The 12,252-nt window shown below is 38.4% G+C and overlaps 1 protein-coding gene across 3 annotated transcripts in view; it reads right to left on the reverse strand.

Annotated features, from left to right (window-relative positions):
• The window catches only part of col4a5 (collagen, type IV, alpha 5 (Alport syndrome)), a 57,682-nt gene that overhangs the window by 19,847 nt on the left and 25,583 nt on the right, over positions 1–12,252 (reverse strand). For all 3 annotated transcript variants that reach the window (XM_008435139.2, XM_008435138.2, XM_008435137.2), the window contains exons 3-20: positions 11,208–11,297; positions 9,055–9,099; positions 8,640–8,684; positions 8,497–8,559; positions 8,339–8,392; positions 7,594–7,620; positions 6,537–6,617; positions 6,164–6,226; positions 5,973–6,008; positions 5,793–5,834; positions 5,616–5,711; positions 4,528–4,581; positions 4,364–4,420; positions 3,950–3,994; positions 3,804–3,857; positions 3,656–3,697; positions 1,883–1,976; positions 1,158–1,445 (exon numbers count right to left, since the gene is read on the reverse strand). In XM_008435139.2, the coding sequence (XP_008433361.1) occupies positions 1,158–1,445; positions 1,883–1,976; positions 3,656–3,697; positions 3,804–3,857; positions 3,950–3,994; positions 4,364–4,420; positions 4,528–4,581; positions 5,616–5,711; positions 5,793–5,834; positions 5,973–6,008; positions 6,164–6,226; positions 6,537–6,617; positions 7,594–7,620; positions 8,339–8,392; positions 8,497–8,559; positions 8,640–8,684; positions 9,055–9,099; positions 11,208–11,297 (1,276 nt within the window). The remainder of the gene's footprint in view (positions 1–1,157; positions 1,446–1,882; positions 1,977–3,655; positions 3,698–3,803; positions 3,858–3,949; positions 3,995–4,363; positions 4,421–4,527; positions 4,582–5,615; positions 5,712–5,792; positions 5,835–5,972; positions 6,009–6,163; positions 6,227–6,536; positions 6,618–7,593; positions 7,621–8,338; positions 8,393–8,496; positions 8,560–8,639; positions 8,685–9,054; positions 9,100–11,207; positions 11,298–12,252) is intronic.

Genomic DNA, 12,252 nt, shown 5'->3' on the forward strand with positions numbered 1-12,252 from the left:
TAGAAAGTTAATATGCAAAATCAACTTTTTTGAGCTTTACGTTATGATCTCATTCCCTCATCAGAAACATACCTCTAGTGTTGCTTTGATTCTTTCACGCATGTCCGAGAAATCCTTGAATCTACCATGGCAACCACTGAGCTGTGCAAAATGCTTGTTCTTTCAATGCGTAGCCTATTTATGCAAAACTCCTTCTTGGAGCTTCAGTCCCCAGTTGAGCTCCCGCCCCTCAAAGCACTCCTTTCCTCCACCTCCCCAAACTGCTCCCACAGACTAGTGGCAGCAGCAATTAGCAAACACCTGCTGAGCTTATTCTACAAACTACCTCTCAGTCCAACGTTCCAACATTCCTGAGAATAGTTGTAAACGGCATCACAGAGAAGCACTGTTGCTGAAAGGGGAGAGTTGGAAACAGTAGGACCTTCTTAAAGAGACAGAGTCCAATTTCAGCTATGACGCAATGTGATTTTTTTTTTAAAGTTACTGTTTATATATACACACAGCCTTTTTAAAACAACTGAAGGTACCAACGTTACTTGATGTGTTATAAAATGGCAAGAAGAAGATACACAATACTCTTTAATATCAATTGTTACAATACTGATAAATTCAAGTAGTATTAATAAACTGTAAAAAAAAAAAGAAAAAAAGAAGGAAATTAAAGAGGTTGATTATAAATCAGCTGGAGATAGGCACCAGCAACCCTCCCGACCCCACTGAGGGACAAGGGTGTAAAGAAAATGGATGGATGGATGGATGATTATAAATCAGCCATTTCACTGACTGATAAAAAAGCCTATAAGTGGATGACATTTAAAACATCTGCCTACATGTCCACATCTGGCCGTCTAACCATGTTTATCTTGAAAGCAGACTGCAAGACGCTAAAAGAAGTCTCCAAAAGAGGCTAAAGTTATTTCAGTGTAAGGGGGCAAGAATAGCTTTTGTGTGTAGGGTGCGCTAACGTTTTGCGATATTAGGAAACAGATTTCTGTAATCCTTAAATAATTAATCTTCTGTCCTTGACATAGATTGAAAAAGTTCAGACATAAATATAGAGTATTTAAATTAACCGGGTGTACTTATGTACTATATACGTCACATTTAACTTAGGTCAGATATATATTACTGAGCAGCTTCCTTTTATTTTTTTTTACCTTTCTGGCCTTGCTCTCCAGGGAAACCTTTTTGACCCTGGATTCCAGGAAGCCCAGGCTCTCCAGGAAGGCAGTTATCGACCGGTGAGGAATAGCCAGGAGGTCCAGGCGGCCCTTGTGGACCAGGATTCCCGGGATTTCCCGGACGTCCTGGGGGACCGGGCAAGGCATTTGAAGGAGTGCCGGGGTCTCCCTTCTGACCTTTGTCTCCAGGGAAACCTGGAGGACCCGGAGGACCGCTGCCACCTATGCCTGGAACTCCTGGTGTTCCCGGAGGCCCTGAGAAACCTGCAGGAGACGGATCAACATAATCATTAAAAATGAGGAAAGTACCTTAATTTGGATGATTTTTATTGCTTTTATTTATTTATTTATTTATTTTTTTTTTGCTTTCGTGTTTTGATCATTTTTCGAAAAGAACATTGCCTGAATTTTAGTGATAATGTCCAAAATTTGTTGAAAAAACTTTTTCAGTCTGCTCACCGACTTCCAAGAGATGCTCCATTTGTATTTTGAAGCATTCTTGTCTAAACTACTTAGAATCATCACAATCACAACGAAAATTATGACGATCCAATATCATCTTCTGACCAAATTGCTTTATTACCAATGTTAAAATCTTAGCAAGCTAGGTTAATGTGGTTGGCAAAACCGCTAACTGTTCAACTACAAGCAAAAATATTTACCGAGTCGGTTTTGTGCCTGCATCTATGTTGTAGGATTACCTTGTGGTCCTCTTTCTCCTTTGGCTCCAGGATTTCCAGGAAAACCGGGTTCACCTTTTGGACCAACAGCAGCTCCATTCGTAGGCCGAATTACCTGGTGGAAAAAAAGAGGAAGAGAAAAGTTTATACTTGACAAGTGCCGTAACTCAGAAATGTATCTCAGAAGTGCAGTCCTTAAGGTTGGGCTTTTCATCAATAGCGATCCCCAACTGATCGGACCTCAAATCTTGTTGAAAAAAACCCAGCATTTTGAGTTTATTAAAAGCTAGATCTATCCCAAGAAACCAACCAGCTTAAACTTTTCCAGTCTTAGCTAAGAGTGATCAAATATCCTGCCAGAAATATGTTAGAAGCTAGCTAATATATAACGAGGCAACTTGGGAAAAGAACAGTTCAAAAAAATCAATTAATGGCCAAAATTAATGGAACATGTATACTACGCCCATGATGAGAAGATGTAAACGTAGCATGTAGCAGTGATGCTAAATAGTTCTCTTGTTTACTCCTCTTGGACCCTAAACTTGGTGTATAGGGTCCAAGTTTTTGGACCCTATACACCAGGGGTCCAAAAACCTTTTCCTGTGATGGCCACATAACTTTTCCCTTCTCTGGTGGGGGGCCAGAGTCAGTTTGTAAGGGAAAAAGTGTGACAATTGCAGGAGTGCCAAAATGTAAAAATGTTTTGTTTTCCAGAAAGCACAATCAAATAACCCTCTCTGGGTTCTTCACAAAAAAAATCCAGGAAATAACACTATTTATGAAATAAATACTGTATTTTCTGTACTATAAGCCGCACCGTACTATAAGCCGCAACCCCAAAGTTTTTTTTAAAAACCAGTAAACATACACATATAAGCCGCACTGGGCTATAAGCCTCAGATATCTCTGCCGCTCCAGGTTTTCTACAACGATGCAGCAGAGGTGGGCGGACACCCAACATTTGAGTCATAACAGGCCAATTGAATATCACATTTATTACGGTTGAAAAAGAAAAAGTTGCCAAGTTTAGATTTAACTGAACTGATTACAGCAGTTTCCGAACGGTAACTGTAACAGTAAAAGTGCTCATACTTCGTGTTTGCTACTAGCATGTGCTAAATGAAAATGGGTGGTTTCTTCTTCTTCTTCTTTAGATTTCAACGGCAGCTTGCATCCATTATTGTTGCACTACTGCCATCTATTGGATCCTAATATCTATGCCTCAAATTCTCATAATGATCCCAGTATTTAAAAAAACGAAAAATCTTTTTCCCCTCAATGCTATTTAACTGATCAACAGCATTCTCAAATTTCAATTCCCTGTTAAAAACTAATTCCGTTTTAATGGGCATTTTCTTCTTTTATTTCCAATTTTGACTTCCAATGATTCACTTCCTGCTAAAGAGCCCCCTGGTGGTTGAAGAAAAATCTTCATATAAGCCGCACTTGGCTATAAGCCGCATGGTTCAAAACTTAGGAAAAAAGTAGCGGCTTATAGTCCGGAAAATACAGTACATGAAAAAAAATCTAAATGCTCTCTGGTATTTTTCAGGGGGCCGGACCAAATGTGGAGGATGGCCGGATTCGGCCCGCGGGCCATAGTTTGGGGACCACTGGTGTACACCCAAAGTTCAGACATTCAGGAACTGATTTTCTAGATTTACTCTAACAATACAATAAGCAAAAAAAGAAAAAAGAGAAAAAAAAATTTTACACGAGAAAATTCATACGGGAAACAAAACGTTTCTTCACTCAGCAAATGATTTTGGTGTCAAGTGAATGTCAGATACGTACCGGTCCTGGAGGTCCCGGAAATCCTCGGTCGCCTTTTTGTCCCTGTTAACAGGAGGGAGAGTGATTTAAGTCGTTTCAGACATTACCTGTTGAGCTGTTGATAATATGGGAAGACAGACAATGAACAACATTTTCGGAAGAAACCCACTCTCTCTCCATCTCGGCCTGGGAGACCTGGGCTTCCAGGCTCTCCTTTGAGTCCCTGATGGTGATGGAAAGTCACAGATGTAACTGGCACGGTTTTAAAAGAGATACAAACGCGTACATTTAGCTGGTATGCAGGTTGTAACTCACTGGGTATCCTATAGCTCCTGGGTCTCCGTCTTTGCCTTGTTTTCCCTGTGAAAAGGGGAAAATGACTATAGATTTGCTTACTAAAAAACAGAGGAGAAAACTCTACTGACCTCCACGGTCACCGGATCTCAGTCCAATAGATTTGGGATATTGTGATATGGGAGATTCACATTGTACATAAACTAACATGCTAACATGTCAACGTGGATGGAAATCTCTGAAGAATGCTTCTGGAACCTCACTGAGTCTAAGTTATGAAGATTGAAAGCAGTTCTGAAGGAAAAAGAGGGTCCAACACCAGAACTATGAAGGCGTAGCTAACACCATCACCAGTGAGCATCTCGTGGTCAGAGGGAGACGTCTAACAGTGGTGGTCACAATCTGTTTGATGAGCTCTTGACTAATGATACTCACTCGTTTTCCTGCTTCTCCTGGTTCTCCTTTCTCTCCCTTCTGGCCACCAGAGGGACCCTATCGGATCACAGCGACAGGCACACAGAATTAGTTTTTCTTGCCTGGTCTTTACAGGGTTTCTTCATATGAAGGAACCTGGTGGTGAGATGGTAACTGATACCTACAGGTGGACCTGTGCTGCCTGGGTCACCTGGTGGACCTGGAGGGCCAGGGTCACCCTTTAGAGATAATGATGCGGAAGAAAAAAAAAACCCACAACTTTAATAAAAAAGTTTAACAGTTAGTTTAACTTGAAATATAAATAATTGGAACTAACAAGAACATTTAATGTATTTATTAACACTTTTTTTTTTTTTACAGTATTCTGGTTGAATCAGCATTTTAGTAAGCAATCATCCATCCATCCATTTTCTTGCACCCTTGTCCCTCAGTGGGGTCGGGAGGGTTGCTGGTGCCTATCTCCAGCTAACGTTTCGGGCGAGAGGCAGGGGTCACCCTGGACAGGTCGCCAGTCTGTCGCAGGGCAACACAGAGACACACAGGACACACAACCATGCACACACACACTCACACCTAGGGACAATTTGGAGAGGCCAATTAACCTGACAGTCATGTTTTTGGACTGTGGGAGGAAACCGGAGTACCCGGAGAAAACCCACGCATGCACAGGGAGAACATGCAAACTCCATGCAGAAAGATCGGGGCCGGGAATCGAACCCAGAACCTTCTTGCTGCAAGGCAATCATGTTTCTTCATAAATAAATGTCTTATGTACTTTCTACTGCCACCATGTGGTGAAAGTTAAAATTGATGTCTGTAGCAGGGTGAGGAGCTTGATATTAAGTATGATGGTCTACAATTAGTCAACCTTGATTGTAATGCACAAATCTAATTATTATAACCAGTCTTTTTTTTTATTCTGTCATATGACTTCATTTATTTAGAAAACAAAATCCAGAAAATTCTTCAAAGTAAAAACAATTAATTATTAGTTCATGTCATTTCTGCCTCTTCTTCTATTAACATTTAGAATTATTATTTTGATTTGGGTGTGCAGTCAAACAAAGTAGGAGAAAAGTTAAAAAGAACCATCTGCAAATGCAAATATTGGGTCAGTTTCTGGTTCTGTTGATCTGAAATTTTGCCAGATATTTAGTCCAACATGCTTAAAAAATCACCACTTTTAATGTAATCTGATTGTATCTGTAGGAATGGAAGAAGTGTAACAACAAATTTAGAAGAATGAAGGTACCTTGTCGCCTCTCTGGATCTCTGTTGGTGGTGGTCTGACCTGTTCCCCCTGACCTGGTCCCGGAGGACCAGGAGGTCCCGGCAAGCCTTGATCACCCTGTAAAAAAAAACAAAACTTTATTAGTAACTGTTATCAAAGTAAAATGAATCAAAAAGTGTTTTGGGACTTGTATTCTACCTTGTCTCCTTTGGGACCTTCAAAGTTCAACCCCATGTTTCCCTGTTCAGAAAATTTTAAGAGAGTTAATCAAGATTCAGTATGTTACATTACAGCATAAAACTTTATTTTTGATTGTCTTTTGCTTATTTACTCATATGATTTTAAAAAAAATTAGGCAAAAAAAGTGACTGATTTCACCTTAGGTCCAGGAGGACCTGGAGGACCTGGAATACCCTGGAAGACCACAGGAAAAATGTTCAAGTTTAGTTCAAGAATGTTAATCCAGTGCTTTTAATAGTGATTTGTGTGTGTGTGTGTGTATGTGTGTATGTGCGCGCGCACGCGTGTGTGTGTGTGTGTGTATGTGTGTTTCAGAAGCCCTCCTTTACCTCGTAGCCTGGAATTCCTGGAGGGCCAGTCGGGCCTGGTAAACCTGTGGGTCCAGGACTGCCCTGTGAAAATATAATGACACAAAACATAAACTCTAAATTATTTATAAAAGACGCACTGACTCTATCACTGGATTCTCCTTTTATGTGAGAAATCTTACAAAAAATAATTGCTTTGCAAATATTTGTCTAACATTTTGATGATTATAAATCATATAATGAAATGAGTGAGAAGGATCTGAACTTCTATATAAAGGTTAGGTAAAGGTAATTTTATTTATTTATTTAACATTTTAAATGAGTTGTTTTGAAATCAGCGGTTTCTTAAATTGTTGGTAAAACACAACATGGAAGTGAAGAGTGGTTTCCTCACCGGAGATCCTGGCAATCCGGGCAAACCAACTGCTCCTTTTAGTCCATAATTGTTGGTGTAAAACACATCTCCACGGTCTCCCTGGGGAAAAGGAAGAAAAATAATTCATACGCCATAAAAACCAGTCATTTCTAAAAGAAGTGCTGAATGTACGTCATATTTTCAGGACCATTAGGTCTCTTGCCTGTAAAAACACACATGAATTTGAGTGGTGTGAAATGATGCCAGGTCATCTTTTTGTAGCAATCTTCAGCTTCATCTCTTCCAGAAACTTTAAGTGTGTGTTTAGATGAATTTTTGCTCTTTCTCTTATTTGTGAGGTCAGACGGTGATGTTGGACGAGATGGCCTGGCTCACAGTTTTCTCTCCGTCGGTCAGGTAAGTTATTTTATACCAAACCAGATCATACATGTCTTTATGAACGTTGCTTTGTGTGGTGGTGTGCATGTCATGTTGAAACATTAAGAGACAAAGGCCCAGTTTCAAGACGTTAAATTATCAAGTAACATTTTTTAAAAGTCATATTTGACATACGTAGCATTTTTATAAAAGCTGATGGTAATAGTTTCTTCATATAAAATGGCATTATGTGTCTGGCAAAAAACATAATACTGCCTTTTAAAAGACAACTAATCTTCTGGATGCGTTCCAGAAGATTAGTTGAATGCTAGCGGCTAAGCATTAGCTACTAATCTTATACACCAACGGGATACTGCTTTGGGTTTGTTTTTTTCCTGTAAACCTCGACATTTAACTTGTTAAAAACCAACTGTATCTTCATTATGTTAGCAATTTGGGAAATTATGATTTTATTAGATTGCTGCATGCTATCAAAACGGTATTATTGAAAGAGGAAGGTCTCAATAAAATCTACAAAAAGAGCTTGAAAGGTAAAATTGATGTAGCAATCGAGGATCCAGGCCTTAGAAAGACTGAGCCAAGATTTTGCGCTTTTCAAATAATACATCTTATAATAGAGAAATTGTAATTTTAATTGGATCTGAAAGTAGCATAATGTCAGTAGCATCAAATAACATTGGGGTGGTCCTACACCTACCTTTTCTCCTGGGAGACCAGGTGGACCCTATGAAGGAGGAGAAAGATGGGAGTCTGGTGAGATTCTGATTGAAAATCAATGCTCTGCATTCGAAGAATCTTGAGCGATAAAAACCTTTGTGATAAAAACTACTCTGAACTGGTAGTTTTGCTTTTATTTGCTTCAAAAGAGCGATGAACGTTAGCTCCGTTCAGGAACACATCCCACTGTTATTACACTTATTACACTCTTAAGCAAAACTAAGATATATCCAAACTGTAGAAACTGTCATATTTTCTAATAAAAAAAATTTTACAGAAAAATAATTGCATTTATTTTTCTTTCAACTTTCCCATGTTAAACATGTTTCTAATGAGTTGTTGTTGTTTTGATTTGAGGTTTTGAACAGAAAAACAGTAAAATATTCTAACATTAATTTTACTTTTCTACCCGTCTTCAAGGAAGGTTAAGTGAATAAGTATCCACTTAAAAGTCTATCATATTTAAGGGAAACAGATAAAATACACTGAAAACTTTAAATTCAGAAAAGTGAAGCACATTACTCATAATATTGAATAATTTCAAAAGGCTTCAGGAAAGAAAAACTACACAGGGTTTTTCGAAAAGGTTCCTAAAGTGGAAAAATCCTTTGAGTTTTCAATAAAAGGGGAATATTCTTAATACTAAAGAAGGTGCTTGAATTTCTCTTCCATGGGTAGTATGGGATACACCTGAACCTCTGTAATTTATTGTATTAGTCACTTACTGGAAATCCTTGTCGTCCAGGTATTCCTGAACTACCTGGAAAACCAGGTTCACCCTGAAGACGAAGAAGAAAGAAATCAAGGATTCTTCTCAGGACAAAGAAGGTACTGTACAACACAATAAAAAAAACCCAGCTAATTTTTTATTTGGCTCCGTTACCTTTGTCCCGTTACAACCCGGCACTCCCCTTGGGCCCGGGGGTCCGTCCTGTCCTGGCAGACCCTGACAGGAAATACATAGTTGAGTTACACGCGAGGGTTACATTTGGCCAAAAGAGTGGTTCTGGATTATTTTGGACTTACTGGAAGTCCTGGCGTTCCTGGAAATCCAGGCAATCCGGAAGGTCCCTGTTGGGAAACAAAAAGAAAAAAAAAATATTTAGAAATTCTGTAAAGAGAAAAAGAAAATCTCTCTTTATCCAACAATGTTTGAAATATGGCAAAGTGGGGACATCTGGTGTCCATAATGGGGTATTACAACTGAAGATAAACGGCTAATACAGTTAAGAAATGCCTCCAAAAGAATCAAATAAAGCACAAAAATTAACAATAAAAACAATTTTTTTGACACTCTTCTCATGTATTTAGATTAAACCAAAAACAAATCAATAAAAAAATAACATTAAACTTGATTCTTCCTTTTGCATGATAGAAGTTACAGACAAAACATTTACAGATTAAAGTGAAATTCTGTTTTAAATAAACTTGGTATACGTACTCTTATTCCTTTTGGACCAGATGGTCCTGAAGGTCCATCACTTCCCTAAACACAAAGCAAAAGAACATTATTAACAAAACATTTGTGTGGTTAAAAACTGGGAGATATTCAGTTTAGCACTTTATGATTAAAGGTGACTAAGGGTAATGTAGTGAAACAATATCAAAAATTCAGATTTATAAATAGGCCTGTCACCATAACAAATTTTGCTGAGTGATTAATTGTCTAAAAATTATTGCAATAAAACAACAATATTGTTTCAAGACCTTTAGACACTGATTTAATGGAAATTACGTAATACTGCATGCTATTTCCTGCTATAGATACACTTTATTTTCAAAAGAACACATAACACTGGAACTGATAAACTAAATAAACAAAACAACCAAAGACAAAAATAAAATGGATTCTCAGTCTCTATTAACAAAAAACATACTTGAATAAAAAGTAAACAACATAAAGCCAAAGTGGAAATAAATACTGCATTCAACCAAAAGAGTGCAGATTATGAAGTCTGTATTATCCTTCAGTAATCACTAGATTTAAATAGAGAAGATGGTCTAAGATTGTCGCCGGTGATTTCGTAACAGATCATTCTGCGGTGTGTGGTGGGTTACGGTAGATTGTCGTGGTCGCTCCGATCTAAATCAGGGGTTTTCCCCGACTGGGAGCTTAACGCTGAATGTGACCGGTAGCCAATCAGAAAGCGTGGATTCTCCTCTGCGCTTTCTGAGGGGAAATTACGAAGGGGAATCCCAAACAGCTGACACAGCGCAACCCCAAATCCAGCGGACATTGGAGATTATATGTGGAAACAACATTAATATTTATTCAAAATTTCGTGCAAAGAATATAGAAATGACAAGGGGAGGAGTTGGAGCCAAATTGCTACCGTGGTTGATAAACCCCGTAAGTTTTCAGCTGTTCTTCATTAACAAATAGGTTTATAATGATTTTCATTCAGTCAGGACTTTACGCTGACTCTAGCCACATGCATCACAGGTAGATTCTAGTAAAGCATTGATTAATGCCTGATTTTAAAATTGGTTAACTGGACTTGCAGCCATTATTTTGCACGACAAACCCGATCGAACCGTTATACCTAGGATTTCTTCGGCTAATGTGTCTCTCAGGTTTAGAAAATGGGCCGACAACTCGTGTCGTGTGCGCTGGACATTACATTAAGGAAATGAGGAAGGGAGGGTCAGTGGAGAGCACCGGAGTTGAGCCTTTTTTCAATCAGTGTCATCAAGAAAAAGAAAAAAAGGCAGGAAGAGACGATAAAGCCGATAATTAAAATGAGGTCGATAGGTTTAATTAATTGATTTATTGTTTATCGACAGGCCTATTTATAAAGAACACTTTTCTCAAAACTTTGTACCGATTTGAACTTATCCGCGACATTTTCCTGGTCTGAGTGATGTAGGTTTTTCTAATAATGTGTGGTTTATAATAAAAAGATGACAAAAGAATGATCAATGAGTCATATGAAAACAGAGAATAAGCATGCTATTTGTAGTCTAGTTGTTTGCTCAGCTGATTTCACTGACATGTGAACTTGAGTGACGTCTCATTCTTAACGTTGGGCAACATTTTCCAGGTATAACGTCTCCAACTTCTCTAGGAAGGTTTTTCATAAGGTTTCTGAGTGTGTTTATAGCAACTTTTTCCCAGCTTTTTTCTAAGTACATCTATGAGGTCAGACACTGATGTTGGACGAAAAGGTCTGGCTCAAAGCGTCCACACAATTTATCCCAAACCTCGAAAAGGAGTAGGATTAAGTTTAAACTTACTAGTAATGGTTACGTTTTAATAGTTATTCTGTTTACAGAGTTAATTAAATTATTGTTTTGCGGGGTTTTTTTTGACAAAATTGTTTAACTTCCATATACAAGTCTACACACAAAAAAATAACATATGCAGTTTTTGAAAGAGGTGAGCCTTTTCCCACTTGGACTCCTTCACTTTGACTATATTTCTGTCAGTTAAGATAATTTGTCCTGTTTTGCTAAAGCTAAAGGCTCACCGTGATGATCGACACTCTTATGGATCATCCAAATCCTTTAGTTTAGTCCATTGTTAAAACTTCTTGACAAACTATTTTAAGTTCTGTGTGTGTGATCTGAAATGTTTGAATGTTAAGACAAACTCACCTTCTCTCCTCTAGTTCCGATTGGTCCCTCAGGTCCGGGGAACCCTGGGACCCCTGGCTGTCCGGTAAGACCTGGGAAACCCCTTTCCCCCTGCAAGCCACCACACACAAGCACACGCACGCACGCGCACACACACAGACACACACACACACACACACACACACACACACACACACACACACAGTCAGTTGATTCCATTTGTGTGATTTGCATGTTGTTAATAGTTTTGACATCCAGCTACAGTCATCATGAAACATCAAAATGTATGTAGAATAAATCGAGTTGCAGTTTTTGTATGTGATATCCCATTCTTAAAGGAGCAGTCACAGTTCTTTGTTGGTAGAAGATTCACTTTTACAATAATGTCACACTGTTAAGTTACCATACAGCTTTCTTTATGTCAGTTTAGTTAACAGTAGGGTTTGAAAAATGTATCACGATATAAGTGTTTCATATCAGTCAATATTGATCATTATTGATAAGTTTGCCACTGAAACTGGTGGCATGATGTTTGCTGTTTAATCCTCACTTTTCTCTCCACTGCATTGTTGTTTTTTTGTTGTTTTTTTTTTTAGCAGCTATGAGGCGTAGAAACCCAAAAGTGCTGCAACAGGTTGTTGCTAGGTAACCAAAGAGGGAGTGAGTTTGTTGATGCCACCAACCTTGCTTACCTAGCCATGAGAGATTGAGCGGCTAAAGTTTTTCCTCTGCCTACATCCCCAGAATGTTGTGCGGTTCTGCATCGGAGTTCAGTGACGTAATATCTATTGATATTGATCATATGTCTATCGCTATATATGCTGTTATTGATTTATTGTCCAGCCCTAGACAAAGAAGGGACAAAACCAATCACAGTGCATCAAATCAATATTATCAGCTGCGAGGTTTTTTTTTTTTATTAAAATTGAGCACAGAAGTCAAATATTTCTAAAAAGTGTTCTGGAAATGATTACAGATCCAAAACATGGAAAAGTTCTTGCATGATTTCATTATCATAAGACCAACACACACAGTGCTTTTTTGATTTGGTTGATCGTTTTCATTT

This window comes from Poecilia reticulata, linkage group LG18 (assembly GCF_000633615.1).
Source record: "Poecilia reticulata strain Guanapo linkage group LG18, Guppy_female_1.0+MT, whole genome shotgun sequence".
Classification (NCBI taxonomy): Eukaryota; Metazoa; Chordata; class Actinopteri; order Cyprinodontiformes; family Poeciliidae; genus Poecilia; species Poecilia reticulata.